Source organism: Mesocricetus auratus, unplaced genomic scaffold, assembly GCF_017639785.1.
Source record: "Mesocricetus auratus isolate SY011 unplaced genomic scaffold, BCM_Maur_2.0 Super-Scaffold_100001, whole genome shotgun sequence".
NCBI lineage: Eukaryota > Metazoa > Chordata > Mammalia > Rodentia > Cricetidae > Mesocricetus > Mesocricetus auratus.
The window spans coordinates 14,999,149-15,014,124 of NW_024429187.1; the positions used below are offsets into that span (position 1 = coordinate 14,999,149).

A 14,976-nucleotide genomic window follows, 5' to 3' on the forward strand; every position below is an offset into this window, starting at 1 on the left:
GTCATTGTTCTTCTTCCTTCCTTCCTTCCTTCCTTCCTTCCTTCCTTCCTTCCTTCTTTCCTTCCTTTCTTTCTTGGATTTTTGAGACAGGTTTCTCTATAGCTCTGGCTATCCTGTAGACCAGGCTGGTCTCGAACTCACAGAGATCCACCTGCCTCTGCCTCCCGAGTGCTGGGACTAAAGGTGTGTGCCACCACCACCTGGAACATTTTTCTTTAACTTGAAAAAAAAACTTTCTCTTTTATTTTAACGTAATCTTTAAGATTTACTTGTGTGTGTGTGTGTGTGTGTGTGTGTTGGGGGGGTGCCCGGGAGGACAGACAGATCTCTTGGAGCCCGAGTTGTAGGCATTTTGAATCACCTGCTGTGGGTGCTGGAAACTGGTGAGCCGTATCCCCCAGCTCCTGGGGAGTTAATTTAAAATATTTTATTATATTGATCTGTGGGGGGATGTATGTCATGGTGTGTGTGTGTGTGTGTGTGTGTGTGTGTGTGTGTGTGTGTGTGTGTGAACCAGAGAACAGCTGGTGGGACCTGGTTCTCTCCATCCACTTCATGGGTCCCAGGATTCACGCATGTGTGTAGATGAGAGAACAGCTTGGCAGCCAGTGTCTGTCCCCACTCAGCCATCTCACTGGCCCTGAACAGAGATTTTGTGGGTGTGGAGCGATCTTTAAGTTGGAAAAACATTCAGAGTGATTTGGAGGCCCAGTCACAGGTCACCAAGGGTTTTTCTCATCATCACTCCCTGCTACCCCAGCACACGTCTGCGTAACTCTTCTCCTGTTTGTTGTGAGAATGAGCGTGGGGACAGTAACTCGGTGTCAGGATTCTTGTCTAACATGAACAAAGCCTTGGGTTCGGGGCCCCAGGCTCTGCACAAACCAAGTGTGGTGGCGGATGCTTGGGATCCCCGCACTTGGGTGGAGAAGGCAGGAGAGTTGGAAATCCAAAGCGGTCATAGACTACGCAGCAAGTTTGAGTCCAGTCTGAACCACGCACGAGATGATTACAAGAGAGAGAGAGAGAGGGCTAACCTGTGGAACACCACCCTTGTGGCCCCGTCCAGCTGTCCCTTTCTGGGCAAGTGGCTTACCAGAGGGGTTTTCTGGTTGGGCAGAACAGAAATAGAGGCTATATTAATATATTTTAAAATGTATTTTTAAATAGGTGGCATTATAATTCAAAAAGAGTAGAAAGGGTTCCTAACAAGAGTGTCCAGCCTGGAGAGATGACTTAGAGGTTAAAAGCACTGGCTGCTCTTCCAGAGGATCCAGGTTCAATTCCCAGCACCAACTCGGTGGCTCACAACCATCTATAACCCCAGTTCCAGGGGATCTGATTGATGCCTTCTTCTGCCTCCATGGATACCAGGCACACACTTGATGCACACGCACATACTCACACACATGCACAAGCACGCACCCGCACGTGCACACACACACACACACACACACAGAGTCAACCCTTTCTCTCCCAGCTTGCACAGCATGAGGCCATAGCGGCTGCTGTAAGTGACAGTGACGTGTTTTGAGGTCTCTACAGGGTCTCTCTGCGTAACCAAGTGGCGTTTGGCAAAGGTGACTTTATTTTAAAATGTTATCCAAAGTCGTGGATTTTACCATAACATTTTTTACATGTGTATGTTTATACTTTGGTCATTTTGCCCTTCCCATCCTCCCCTGCTCTCTCCCTCACCCCAGATGGTCCCCACCTCTGTTTCCCGTCACACGTTCCGTTAACTTCTCTTTTCCTCCCTTCACCCTGCAAAGTCTCTTCTTCCCTCTCATGGCCCGTGGTCCATGACCCTGCAACACGTGTGACGTGGTTTGGTGATGCCATACCAGCCAAATAATTCTGTAGATAAAGTTTTCATGTCAAAAGCTTAAAGAATTGAATTTGACGTTCTCTATATGTCACATTAAAACATTTAGACTGAGCCGGGCGTTAGTGGTGTATGTTTTTAATCCCAGCAGGAGGCAGAGGCAGGGGGATCTCTGTGAGTTTGAGGCCAGCCTGGTCTACAGAGTGAGTTCCAGGACAGCCTCCAAAACAATACAGAGAAGCCCTGTCTCCAAAAACAACAAAACAAAACAAAACAAAATTTTAGACTGAAATTTGCCAGCTATCTTAAAAGCTCTGTCTTAATTGCCACAGTGATTTCCTCAAAAAAAAAAAAAACCAACTCGGTTTTGGTTTTGTTTTAACCCTAGACAGCAGAAGGCTTCCTGTTCGTGGTTGGATGTGAAAGAGGGCGGATTCTCTTCGTATCTAAGTCCATCTCCAAAACCCTGCAGTATGATCAGGTACCAAACCACGGTGTCCTCCACATGGTCCGGATTCCTTTTTTTAACAAATCCTAATTTGAAGCTGTGTCTGGTCCCTTCCTTCCCTTTGCTGCTAAGTCAGAGCTTAGAGAGAAATGGGGGACAGTGGGAAGGGGTGAGTTCTTATGACTCTCTTCGGTGCCTCCTTCGGTCATTGAGAGGTGATGTCATTTTCTGAACCTTAGCTTTGCCCGCTGCCAGGATCGGTGCCTGCAGTCAGGATGAAGTGACCAGATAAGATGTCACAGTGGTCCCTTCTAACACCGCTCGTTGCTGAGTTATCATCACTGCTCATTGCTGAGTTATAGGCATTGAATAAGAGCTTTGATCCAGCTGCTGGCAACACCGCGAAGCCACGTTGGTCATGTAACCAGCCTGTTACTCATCTCCTCCGAGTTAGACTCCTCTTGCCTCAGGCAGCTGCTCAGAAGCTGTCCCCGGAGCCAGCCTGCAGAGCACAGCTTTGAGGGGAATGCCTCCCCCTGGCTTCTGCTGCTTTCCATTTTAGGTTAGCAGCTAAGGAGACAAATGACCGAAGGGGACGTCTGAGCCTCTGTGTGGGAGGCTCAAGACCAAAGACAGCAGGGAACACAAAGGGCATAAGACCAGGTGATCCATCTCCTAGTGGGAGCTAAGTGGGAAATAGCATACACACACACACACACACACACACACACACACACACGAATGCACATGCGTACACTTAAATGCATATACACAAGTGTGTACACATGCACGCACACAAACGCATGTATACATAGGTAACTAACAATTCAAGGTAACCTTAAATTCCAGATAAGTGAGACAGGGCTGATTCCACTGGGTACTGATTGTGTACCTGTGGCCGTTGAAGACCCCCTGCCTGCTCAGGAGAATGTTGGGTTTAGTTCTTGGCTTTTCAGAACCAGGAACCTGATGCTTCTGGGTGAGTTCTGGACATCAACCAAGCATTCAGCAGTACAAAAGGCAGATCGCTGGGGTCTTAGTATAAGCCATCTGTTTTGTCTCTTGTAGAACATGTACTGGAAACCTTTGGGAGAGGGTGGGCTTCTCATCAAAGTGGGGTATTTGTGGGGTCTTTACGATGACAAGAATACAGGAATTTCAGGCTATGAGTCACGAGTCTAGGGTTCAAGAAGCAGTTGGCTGAGCAGCCGCAGCCACAGAACTTTTCTTCCAGAGGGCAGGGGACAGGCGGGTGCCTGAGAGCCCAGTCAGTGCTCAGGAGGCTGAGGGAGGCAGGTCCTGAGTTTGGGGTCAACCTGGATTAATACTTAGAGGCAAGAGAACAAAAACTAAAGAGATAAGAAAGGGACCCTTTCACCTGGGCAGGTCCCGTTCACTCGACGATATCAGCAATGACTGCCAGCATTTGCTCTGATCAGAGTCCAGTGCTAGGGACGCCCCAGTTGACCCTCACCTAGAGGAGAGGATCCAGGGGCATAGGAAGTGAGCTTCTGACAACAGCCATGGCCAACTTCTCGGTGATGTGCCTTCTACTGGTCTCTTCTTTCCTTCCTTCCTTCCTTCCTTCCTTCCTTCCTTCCTTCCTTCCTTCCTTCCTTCCTTCCTTCTTTCCTCCCTCCCTCCCTCCTTCCTTCCTTCCTTCCTTCCTTCCTTTCTTTCTTTCTCTTTCTACTGGTCTCTTTCTTTTCTGACTTCATTTCCTTACTCTCCGATAAAACGCTTGGCTCGAATTCTTACCTCAGGATTGCTTCTGGGGAAACCCAAACTGGATCATTATTTGGAACTCTGAGATGTGTGTGTGTGTGTGTGTGTGTGTGTGTGTGATCAGATCAGTGTGCGGTTGAATTGAAAGTCTAGATCTTCTGTTTGGCATTATTTATGTTAAAAAATTTGAGACCTAATACACAACTGGGAGGGAGGGAGGGAGGGAGGGAGGGAGGGAGGGAGGGAGGGAGGGAGGAAGGAAGAAGAAACAAACCATGGATGACTTTAGGAATGTCAATGAATTTTACATAGGGCACGCCTGCATGTTGGGAGTTGAGGAGCAGGAAGTGGGCAGAACGTTGGGCTTGCATTTTCGCCACGTGTTGATTAATGGCGCAGCAGATGTCCTGGGCTTCGTTTTCTACTGTGACGTAATCCCTTGCCCTGTATCCCAAGTGATGAAGTTTATTATGGCTGGGAGATGCTCAGTCAGTACAGTGCTTGCTGTGTAAGCATGGGGACCTGAGTTTGGACGGCCACCCCCCATGTGTGTGGCAGTGTGCACCTCTGATCCCAACACTGAAGAGGCAGAAGCAGGATGATCCCTGGTCCTCTCTGGCCAGTTCTTCCTGCCTTACCAGTCAGCTCTAGGATCAATGTGCACTTGCTCACAGGTGCTTATACACACAGAGGAATGCACGCACACGCTCACACACAAACACATACATATTCAGAAAATGAAGATGAAATGTAAATCCTAATGCCTTAGAATCAACCCTGAATTGAGAGATATTAAGCAAGGTCTACACGGTAACAAGACTTACAGGAAAATCAGAAACCAGTGTTTGTATGTGGTTTATTTGTAGCTGTCCCGAAGGTTTCAAGTGCATTTTTACACTTTTATTTTGCATGTGCGGATGTTCTGTCTGCTTGTGTGTCTGTGCGTCACACATATGCACGCGTGCCACAGAAGCCCGAGAAGGGTGTCAGACCCTCTGGGACAGGAATACAGGCGGATGTGAGCCGCCCTGTGGGTCCTGAGTCTTTCCGGAAGAGCAGCAAGTACTCCTTGATGACTGAATCTTTCTCCAGCCTCAGAGTGCATTTTTGCTTGTTTGTTTTTACAAATGTCACCCAGGAGCCCAAGTTAATGTTCCATGGTGTGGTGCATGTATATTTGCATGCAGGGTAAGGAACATCCACCTTGTGGGGTGGAGATGTGTTACCTGTACTCTTTCCCGCCAGCCGCCTGGGTCCTGTCGCCACTTCAGCCCCCCGGGTAACACATGAGACACTTTATTAATTATAAACTGTTGGCCGGTGACTAGGATTTCTTATTGGCTAGCTCTGTCTTAAGTATTAATCCGTTACTACTAATATATGTACTTCTTCATGGTCTTACCTCATGGATGAATGCCAGACTATTGCCTGCAAGGTTTCATCTTACCAAGAACGCCAGACTCCTGCATCCTCTCCTCCCGGGATCACATGGCGACGTCTCTCTTATTACATTTCTCAGAATCCTCCTTGTTATCCTCCTTCTCAGGTCTTTGATGAGGTTGAAGATTAGACTGTCACAGTTACTGTTCTCTCTTCCTAGATAGAAATTTTAGGTACAAGACGTAAGCTTTCCAGCTTAGGGCAACTCTATAGCAATCTCTGTTATGTCTTTGCCCTAGGACTGGATATGTAGCTCTTACCACTTGCTCCTGTTGCTTCACTGGCGATAGGTCTTAACGGCGTATGTTCTTCTCCTTCTTCATACTTGGTATTTGCTACCTTTGTATATAGTATTGTATCAAGCCCAAATCTTTTTCCTTAGACTAAGAAGGGGATTGTAGTGAGATACCCACTCTGCCCTCACCTGTACAACTGACAGGTGTGGATGTGATGGAGGGTAGGACTAGGTCTGGAGTCCCGGATCCCATCGCTGTCTCTTGCTTCCGGTCGGGTCACAGAGGGCAGCCTGGGTGTGGATCCTCGGAGCTGGATCCTGCGGAGGTCACCTGCCACTTGTGTGAGTGCATTCTCCCCGAATAAACTTCACTTAACCTGTACCGAGTCCAGTGACTCTTGATTTCCCACGCAATGGACATGTAGCTCGATGGTAGAGCACTCTCCTGGCACGCACAAGGGCCTGGGTTTGATCCCCAGCACTGGGAGAAAAATCAGCCTCTAGCAAGGAACAGGTATTTATCTTGTGTGTGTGTGGAGAAATGTCTAAAAGTGACATAACTGATGGTGAGTGTGTGCCTGCTTTCTTCCACAGGGCAGCCTGGTGGGGCAGAATTTGTTTGACTTTTTACACCCAAAAGATGTTGCCAAGGTAAAGGAACAACTTTCTTGTGATGTTTCACCAAGAGAGAAACCCGTAGACACCAAAAGTGAGTTCTCCCTCCAGGGTGCTTACCTCTGTGCTGGGTGCTTTTCTGCAGATAAGATAAATGCCTATGACCAGGCAACCTAAGAAGAAAGGGCTTTATCTTTTAAGTTCATTCTTTCAGAGGGATAGAGTCAATTGTGGTGGGCATGACAGGGCATGGCGGCAGGGACAGGAAACAGGTTGATTACAGTTTCGTCCACACGTAGGAGAGAGAGAGAGAGAGAGAGAGAGAGAGAGAGAGAGAGAGAGAGAGAGAGAGAGAGAGAGAGAGAATTCCTTTACAGACATGTACAATATATTCACATGAAGAGGATGTGTGGGAATATATGATTGCTTATACTTTTCAATCCAAATGAAGCTTTTTTTTGTTTGTTTGTTTTTCGAGTCAGGGTTTCTCTGTGGCTTTGGAGGCTGTCCTGGAACTAGCTTGCTCTTGTAGACCAAGCTGGCCTCAAACTCACAGATATCTGCCTGCCTCTGCCTCCCAAGTGCTGGGATTAAAGGCATGGGCCACCAACGCCCAGCTCCAAATGAAAATTTATACGTCAATATTGTTTGTGGTTAAAAAAGTTGCTGGAGTTTTATTCTCTTTTGTATGTGGCCTAGATTTTCCTGGTATGGAGGATCTTGCACAATTGGGCTTGGGAAGTATGCATGTATTCATTATCCAAATATATTTAACTTGTGAAAATGCTGAGTGCCAAACAATTATTTATGCTATAGAAATGGTGATTTAGGGGCCAGAGAGACGACTTGGCAGGTATGAGCATGTATGACTCTTGCAGTGGACCCAGGCTCTGTTCCCAGCACACACAGTGCCACTCACTTTTAACTGTAACTCCAGCTCCAGAGGGTCTGATGTCCTCTCTTGACCTCCGTGGGCACACACAGGCACGCACATGGCACACATACATCCACTCAGGTAAACACACATACATAAAAATAAAAATTAATTCTTTTAAACATTAAAGGAAGAAAATGGCCTAGTCAGGTTTTAATTTTTTGTTTTTCTTTGTTTGTTTGTTTGTTTGAGGCAGAGTTTCGCTGTGTCGTTTTTTTGCTGGTCTGTAGACCAGGCTGGCCCTTGAACACACAGACATCCTCCTGCCTCTATCTCCCAGGTGCTGGAATTAGAAGCACGTGTCAATATGTCTGAGCCTAGCCAAATTTTTGGTACAGCATTTAGAGAGGTGAATCATGAATCCAAGGCTAGCTTGAGCTAAGTAAGAATCTCAAAAACAAAACAAGATAAATAAACAAACAAAAAACCAACTATGGAATAGTGGTGGGCTAAGCTAGAGATCATTGTTGCACTTGAGTTTTTCTTCATTTTTGAATTTCATCTCATTCCAATTAAACTGTATTGTCCACTCCCTCAAGAAAATATTAAGGTGAAGTGCAAGTGTTTTGAATTGTTGAGTATGGTGGTTCTTACCTGCAATTCCAACACACTAGTGTGGGAGTAAGCTTGGGAATACTGAAGTTCAAGGCCAACCTGGCTTACACTACTGGACTTTGTCTCAGAAACAAAACACTGCAAAGCAAACACAAACTGCATATATATGGCGGTGGTTAGGGACATTAGAAGGGGCTGAAGTGGTAATTCCACAGTTAGAGTCCTTGCTGCTCTTCCGGAGGACCTGAGTTTGTCCCCAGCACCCGCATCAGGCCACTCAAATCCACCTGCAACTCTGGCTCCAGGAGGTCTGGTTGATCTCTCTCTCTCTCTCTCTCTCTCTCTCTCTCACACACACACACACACACACACACACACACCACAGATTATTCTCTTTTTTCATTTTCTTTCCTTTTGTTTTGTTTTGAATCTGGCTGTCCTGGAACTCACTCTGTAGACCAGGCTGGCCTTGAACTCACAGAGAGCCGTCTGCCTCTGCCTCCCAAGTGCTGGGATTGTTCTTTTCTAAGAGGAGGGGAGAAGAACGAACGGGAGGAGGTGGATTTTAAACATGTCTGTGACTCTTGTTTCTCATTCCCGCTGCTACGGAAGCCTCTCTGCAGGTTTACGGTCACGGCCACCCTGGGCGACCAAGCGTGCACTCCGGCTCCAGGCGGTCTTTCTTCTTCAGAATGAAGAGCTGTAAAATCCCCGTCAAAGAAGAGCTTCGATGCTCACCCTGCTCAAAGAAGAAAGGTAGGACTCCCAGGAGAGCCGGTGACCAGAGCCTGGTGTGAATCGCAAGGTCCTAATTAGTTTCTCTGGAAGAACTTGTAAATTCCACAGTCGAGGCAAGAGACAGGGCGCAAAGCATCTGAGTGAGATTGTTTTAGACCCAGACGATTGTTCATGTTGGCCCAGCAACAGGTGCTCATTTCCCTGCCTGGGGTTTTCATCGTCCCACTGGTGTAGCAGAGAGAGCCTAAGTTCGATTGGGGCCAGATCTGGTGGGTTCTAACTTCAGCACTTAGAAAATAGAGGCCGTTGGATCTCTGTGAGTTCAAGGCTAGCCAGGGCTACGTAGCAAGACCCTATCTCAAAAATAAAGTAAAACTCAAATGACAACATAGTTCAATCTCTGTTTTAAAGTTTGTTTTTATTTCGAGACAAGGTCTCACTCTGCAGCCCTGTCTATCCAGGAACTCATTCTGTAGACCAGACTGACCTCAGACTCACAGAGATCTGTAAAGTAAAAGACCCAGAGGCAGATATGGGGGTTCAAGCTTCAAGCTGAATCTCAGAAAAGCAAAGCTGGCCAGGCCACTAGCTCTCACTCTAACTCAGGCTGAAAGGGCTGATCCTGTCTCCATGAACTCTTACCCTTAAGCCTCAGACTGCTGCCTCTCCTCAGTGTGGCTGGAGAACGAACGTCTCTCTGAGACCTTGCTTCTGTCTTACATACTTCCCTAATGCTGGGATTAAAGGTATGAGCTGTAATTCTCTTTGAGACTGATTCGATTGGGTAGATCTGGTGGCCTTGGTCCCACAGAAGTCCGTCTACCTCTTAATCCTGAGTCCTGGGATTAAATGTGTGCACCACCACCTTCTAGTTTTTGGCTGCTGGGATTAAAGGTGTGTGCCTGGCTTCTATGACTTGTGGCTGACTTTGCTTTCTGAATCCCCAGGCAAGCTTTAATAAACCATAACAATACATCACCACAGAGACCCACCTGCCTCTGCCTCCTGAGTGCTGTAATTAAAGATGGCAGGCTACAGTGCCCAGCCATATAGTAATTTTTAAATCTTAGTTTTCATGTGTGTGTGTGTGTGTGTGTGTGTGTGTGTGTGTGTGTGTGTGTGTCCACAAAGGCCACGGATTCCTTGGAGCTGGAATTATCCTCAGCTGTGAGCTGCCTGTTGAGGAGCTGGGAACTGAACTCGGGTCCTCTGAAAGAACATCAAGCACTCTCAACTACTGAGCCATCTCTCCAGCCCCCGCATGTTTCTTTTTGAGACAGAGCCTTACTGTGTAGTCCAGGCTGGTCTAGAGTGTGGATCCCCTCACTGGCTGAAAAGTGGTCTTTATATAGGACTGCATGATTCCATTTATTTATAAATTCGGGTTCAGATCTTTTTTATAACCACGCATGAAGAAAATCACAAGTGTTGGCATAGTAAGCGTGTGTTCCTGATACTGCACTGAGAATTTTGATTCTCATGAAAAGATTCTTGTGTCTGTCTTGGAATGAAGGAGGAGGCCCTGGAGAGGCTTAATTAACACACCGTCACCTCCCTCTTGCCCATGGCTCGATGTGGTGCAGAGCCTAGGGCAGAGGCTATCGGCAGTTGTAATTTAAGAAAAGCAGCGTGCATTCGAGAGAAAGACACCATCCGACAGGATTCAGATGGAGGGGTTTTTATTAGGGAAAGGGATCATAAAAAGGGAAAGGGGAGGGGGAGACCAGCCCCTGGGGGTAGAAGCAGCAGGAGAGAGAGCGAGACAGAGAGACACAGAGAGAGAAGCAGAAAGAGACAGAGAGAGAGAGAGAGAGAGAGAGAGAGAGAGAGAGAGAGAGAGAGAGAGAGAGAGAGAGAGAGAGAGGGAGGGAGGAGGATGGGAGGTGGGCAGGGCCCCTTTTAAAGGGAACACAGTGGTGCTCTCAGTGCCTGCAGCTGAGGGCGTATCCTGTCAGAACCCCAAGGACAGGCCAGTACAGATGCCTGAATACTAACGGTTAACTGCAGGTAGACCAGTTATTCCTTGTTTTCATGTATGGGAGTGAATACATACACGGTGATTGTCTTTCTGACCTCACATGACACCGTATCCTCTGATCTCTTTTATTTTATCACAAATAGTGGGATTCCATTTTCTTCCTTGTGAGAATGCTACTCCATTCATTCATTCTTTCTTTCTTTCTTTCTTTCTTTCTTGTGGTTTTTCGAGACAGGGTTTCTCTGTATTGTTTTGGAGGCTGTCCTGCAACTCACTTTGTAGACCAGGCTGGTCTCAACTCACAGAGATCCGCCTGCCTCTGCCTCCCGAGTGCTGGGATTAAAGGCGTGCGCCACCAACGCCAGGCCGGTACTCCATTCTTTATGTACCATATCCCCTCTGGACCTGTCTGACTGATTCCCATCTTAGTTGGTAAGGCTGTGTGTGGAGATGTGGGGGGGGGGTGTCTCTTTGTACCTTGACTTCATTTCTCGGGATATACACCCAGAAGTGGGGTGGCTGGATGTTGTGACACTGTAGCTTTTTGAAGAATTTCCATACTGTCTTCCACAGTAGCTATTAACAATGACTCCCCCATCGACTGTCCGTGTAGCTCCCTCTTTCTCCACAGCCTCTCCAGCATTTATCTGAACTTTTGGTTGCAGCCATTCTAACTGGGGTGAGGTGGGATCTCATTCTCGTTTGAGTTTGAGTTTTTCTGATGGCTAGGGATGCTGATCATTGTGTTACGTGTTCCTTGGTCATTTGTATTTCTTCCTTTGGGCGGGGTCTTAGTTAGCATTGCTGTTGCTATGATGGAACATCATGACCGAAAAGCAGCTTGGGGAGGAAAGGGCTCATTTGGCTACACTTCCTCATTGTAGTCTAAGGAAGTCGGCAGACACTCACGCAGGGCAGGAACCTGGAGGCAGGAGCTGATGCGGAGGCCGTGGAGGGCGCTGCTTCCTGGCTTGCTCCTCATGACTTGCTCAGCCTGCTGTCTTATAGAAGCCAGGACCACCAGCCCAGGGACAGCACCACCCGCAAAGAGCTGGCCTCTACCCATCCAACCACCAAGTTTGGTTGGTTGGTTGGTTTTGGTTTTTCAAGACAGGGTTTCCCTGCATTGTTTTGGAGCCTGTTCTGGAATTCGCTCCTTAGACCAGGCTGGCCTCAGACTCACAGAGATCCGCCCGCCTCTGCCTCCCGAGTGCTGGGATTAAAGGCGTGCGCCACCAACGCCCGGTGGTTTTGGGTCTTTTTAAAAATAACTTTTTATTGTGTTTCTAAATGTTCCTCAAATATTTCTGTGGCCCCACTATGACCACATGTGTCTGTCAACCATCATCACAAACAACAGTAAGACTTTTTTTTCATAATAGACAGACATGGTGGTGCACGCCTGTAACCACTTGGGAGGCTGAGGCAATAGTATCTGGAGTTAGGAGATAGCCTATTACACATAGAGGGCTGGGTGCTAGCCTGGGCTACAGGATGAATTTGTCTCAAAAAAAGAAGAGGAGGGGGAGGGAAGAAGGAAAGAGGAAGTGATGGTGACATTGGCAGTCATGGTGATATTGTATTTCTATGGTGACATTGGCAGTCATGGTGATCGTGTATTTCTATGGGTGACATTGGCAGTCGTGGTGATCATATATTTCTATGGGTGACATTGGCAGTCATAGTGATCTATTTCTATGGGTGACATTGGTAATCATGGTGATCTATTTCTATGGTGACATTGGCAGTCATGGTGATATTGTATTTCTATGGTGACATTGGCAGTCATGGTGATATTGTATTTCTATGGTGACATTGGCAGTCATGGTGATATTGTATTTCTATGGTGACATTGGCAGTCTTGGTGATATTGTATTTCTATGGTGACATTGGCAGTCGTGGTGATCATATATTTCTTTTTTTTTGTTTTTGTTTTTTTTGTTTTTTTCGAGACAGGGTTTCTCTGTGGCTTTTTTGGAGGCTGTCCTGGAACTCGCTCTGTAGACCAGGCTGGCCTCGAACTCACAGAGATCCGCCTGCCTCTGCCTCCCGAGTGCTGGGATTAAAGGCGTGCGCCACCAACGCCCGGCGATCATATATTTCTATGGGTGACATTGGCACTCATAGTGATCTATTTCTATGGGTGACATTGGCACTCATGGTGATCATGTATTTCTCTGGTGACATTGGCAGTCATGGTGATCATGTATTTCTCTGGTGACATTGGCAGTCATGGTGATCCTGTATTTCTCTGGTGACATTGGCAGTCATGGTGATCTATTTCTATGGTGACATTGGCAGTCATGGTGATCATGTATTTCTATGGCTTTTCATTAGACCATAGAAAATTCTACACCGTCCATTGCACTGGATACTTAAGAAGCTGGCCTCCAAATGCTGTTGGCATGGAGAAGGAGAGGGGCAGTGAGAAGGACAGTGTTCCTCTCACCTGCCTTGTAGCCATGGGACGGTTACATCCATACGCTGTCCCCCAGAAGAGCGGCAAGATCAAAGTGAGGCCAGCTGAGTTTGTGACTCGCTTTGCCGTGAATGGAAAATTCGTCTACGTTGATCAGAGGTGAGCAGCACTCAAGTGCAGTGGTGGTGAGGAACCCTGGGGGCAGCTGAGTTTGTGCAAGGTGTGACTCCGTAGCTTTTATTAGGGCTTGAGAATAGGAAGGGTAGTTTAGGTGACATGAGGATGTGGTTTGTTGGTGGCTTTGGTCAAGCCGGAGGACAAACTTGGAAAAGTATTTCTTAGCGGTGGTGCTGAGGCTGGGCCTGCTCCATGGCCACGGTGTGGGCGGTACCCTTGCAAGGACATCAGCTGGCCTTCATGGGGCCTCACCTGGGTGGCCTGTTTTGCAGCTCTGGTCTGTGGCTGGGGAGGACCAGGCAGCCCGTGGGAACCCAGGGATCCATGTGACTACGTCTTTCCAGCCCCCAAAGTCCCACCTGTGCTGGAGTTGCAGGATTCTAGGAGCCATCACCTTCAGCAAGTGCCAGGTTTATTCTCTGTTTCAAAACCAGGGCAACAGCAATCTTAGGATACCTGCCTCAGGAGCTCTTGGGAACTTCGTGTTATGAATATGTTCATCGCGATGACCACAGTAATTTGACTGACAAGCACAAAGCAGGTGGGTGATTCATCGAGAGGGTGATTTAAAACGACAGCGTCAGCCAGGTGTGATGGATCACCCACAAAATCTCAGGGCTTGGGAGGTGGCGGTAGAAGGACCAGGAGCCCCAGGCTAGCCTGGGCTACATAAGAAATCCCTGTCTAAATAAAATAAATGATTGTGGTGTCAACTCTCAATTTCTCGTTCCCTGGGAAACCCCAAACTGGAGTTGATTCTCAAGGCACTGGTTTTGGGTTTGGTGTTTGCTTTTGGTCTGGGATTCAGTATGGGCCCCTGGCTGGCCTAGATCTGATAACCCCCCCCCCTCTTCACAGCCTCCCAAGGGCCGGGGTTCCAGACAGGAACCACCACACCCGGCTGGAAGTCTTTTCATTCTACAGGCTGCTCTGCTGATGACTGCATCTTTTCTGTGAAGTTCTGCAGAGTAAGGAGAAAATACTGACGGACTCGTACAAATTCCGAGTGAAGGACGGCTCCTTCGTCACCCTGAAGAGCCAGTGGTCCAGCTTCACTAACCCTTGGACCAAAGAGCTGGAGTACATCGTGTCGGTCAACACTCTGGTTCTGTGAGTAGTTCTCTGTATTCCAGAGACCTTTGTCCTGATTTCAAGTGAGTACCTCTGCTTTCCGTCAGAAAACCGCATGGTCCTCTGACTGTGCCGCAGCTCAGTTTGGGGATGGATGCCAGGAGCCAGCACGGATGCCAGAATGCTTTGGGCTCCTCCTGTGTCCATCCCCAGAGCATGTCATCGTGAGTGACAACTCCTGGGGCAATGGGAAGTCATGTGAATGGCTGTTGTACCCAATCATTTACGAAGAGTGACAAGAAAAAAGCTTCTATGTGGTTGGGAAAGATGCAGATTTCTCTCCTCAAGGATTTTTGGTCCATAGCGATTCCACAATCCAACCCCGAGTCTGTGCGGTGGCCAGCGGTGTCTGAGAATTTCCTTTGCTCTTCATTGATGTTAGTTGCTCAAGTGAAGCTGGACGTTTGTCCTATGTAATCTACCCCCTTTGTTCTTGATATAATGTCTGGCGGTAAAGGTAGGTATGGTTTGCACACCTGTGATCCCGGCACCCGGGAAGCGGAGGCAGGAGGATGAGAAATTCAGAGCTATTATTGGCTACGAAGGGAGTCTGAGGCCAGCCTAGACTACATAAGACCTGGTCTCAAAACAACAACCCCCCCCCAAAAAAAAACAAGGGCTGGAGAGATGGCTCAGAGGTTAAGAGCACTGGCTGCTCTTCCAGAGGTCCTGAGTTCAATTCCCAACAACCACATGGTGGCCTCATGAGATCTGGCGCCCTCTACTGACCTGCAGGTGTACATGCAGACAGAACAC

The 14,976-nt window shown here is 47.8% G+C and overlaps 1 protein-coding gene across 5 annotated transcripts in view; it reads left to right on the forward strand.

Moving 5' to 3' along the window:
* The window catches only part of Arntl2 (aryl hydrocarbon receptor nuclear translocator like 2), a 54,018-nt gene that overhangs the window by 19,599 nt on the left and 19,443 nt on the right, over positions 1-14,976 (forward strand). For all 5 annotated transcript variants that reach the window (XR_005876619.1, XR_005876618.1, XM_040743622.1 and 2 more), the window contains exons 5-10: positions 2,214-2,306; positions 6,268-6,382; positions 8,390-8,533; positions 12,831-13,071; positions 13,524-13,630; positions 14,049-14,199. Coding sequence is in view for 3 of the 5 variants with exons in the window: in XM_040743622.1 (XP_040599556.1) it covers positions 2,214-2,306; positions 6,268-6,382; positions 8,390-8,533; positions 12,831-13,071; positions 13,524-13,630; positions 14,049-14,199 (851 nt within the window). In the remaining 2 variants the exon portion in view is untranslated. The remainder of the gene's footprint in view (positions 1-2,213; positions 2,307-6,267; positions 6,383-8,389; positions 8,534-12,830; positions 13,072-13,523; positions 13,631-14,048; positions 14,200-14,976) is intronic.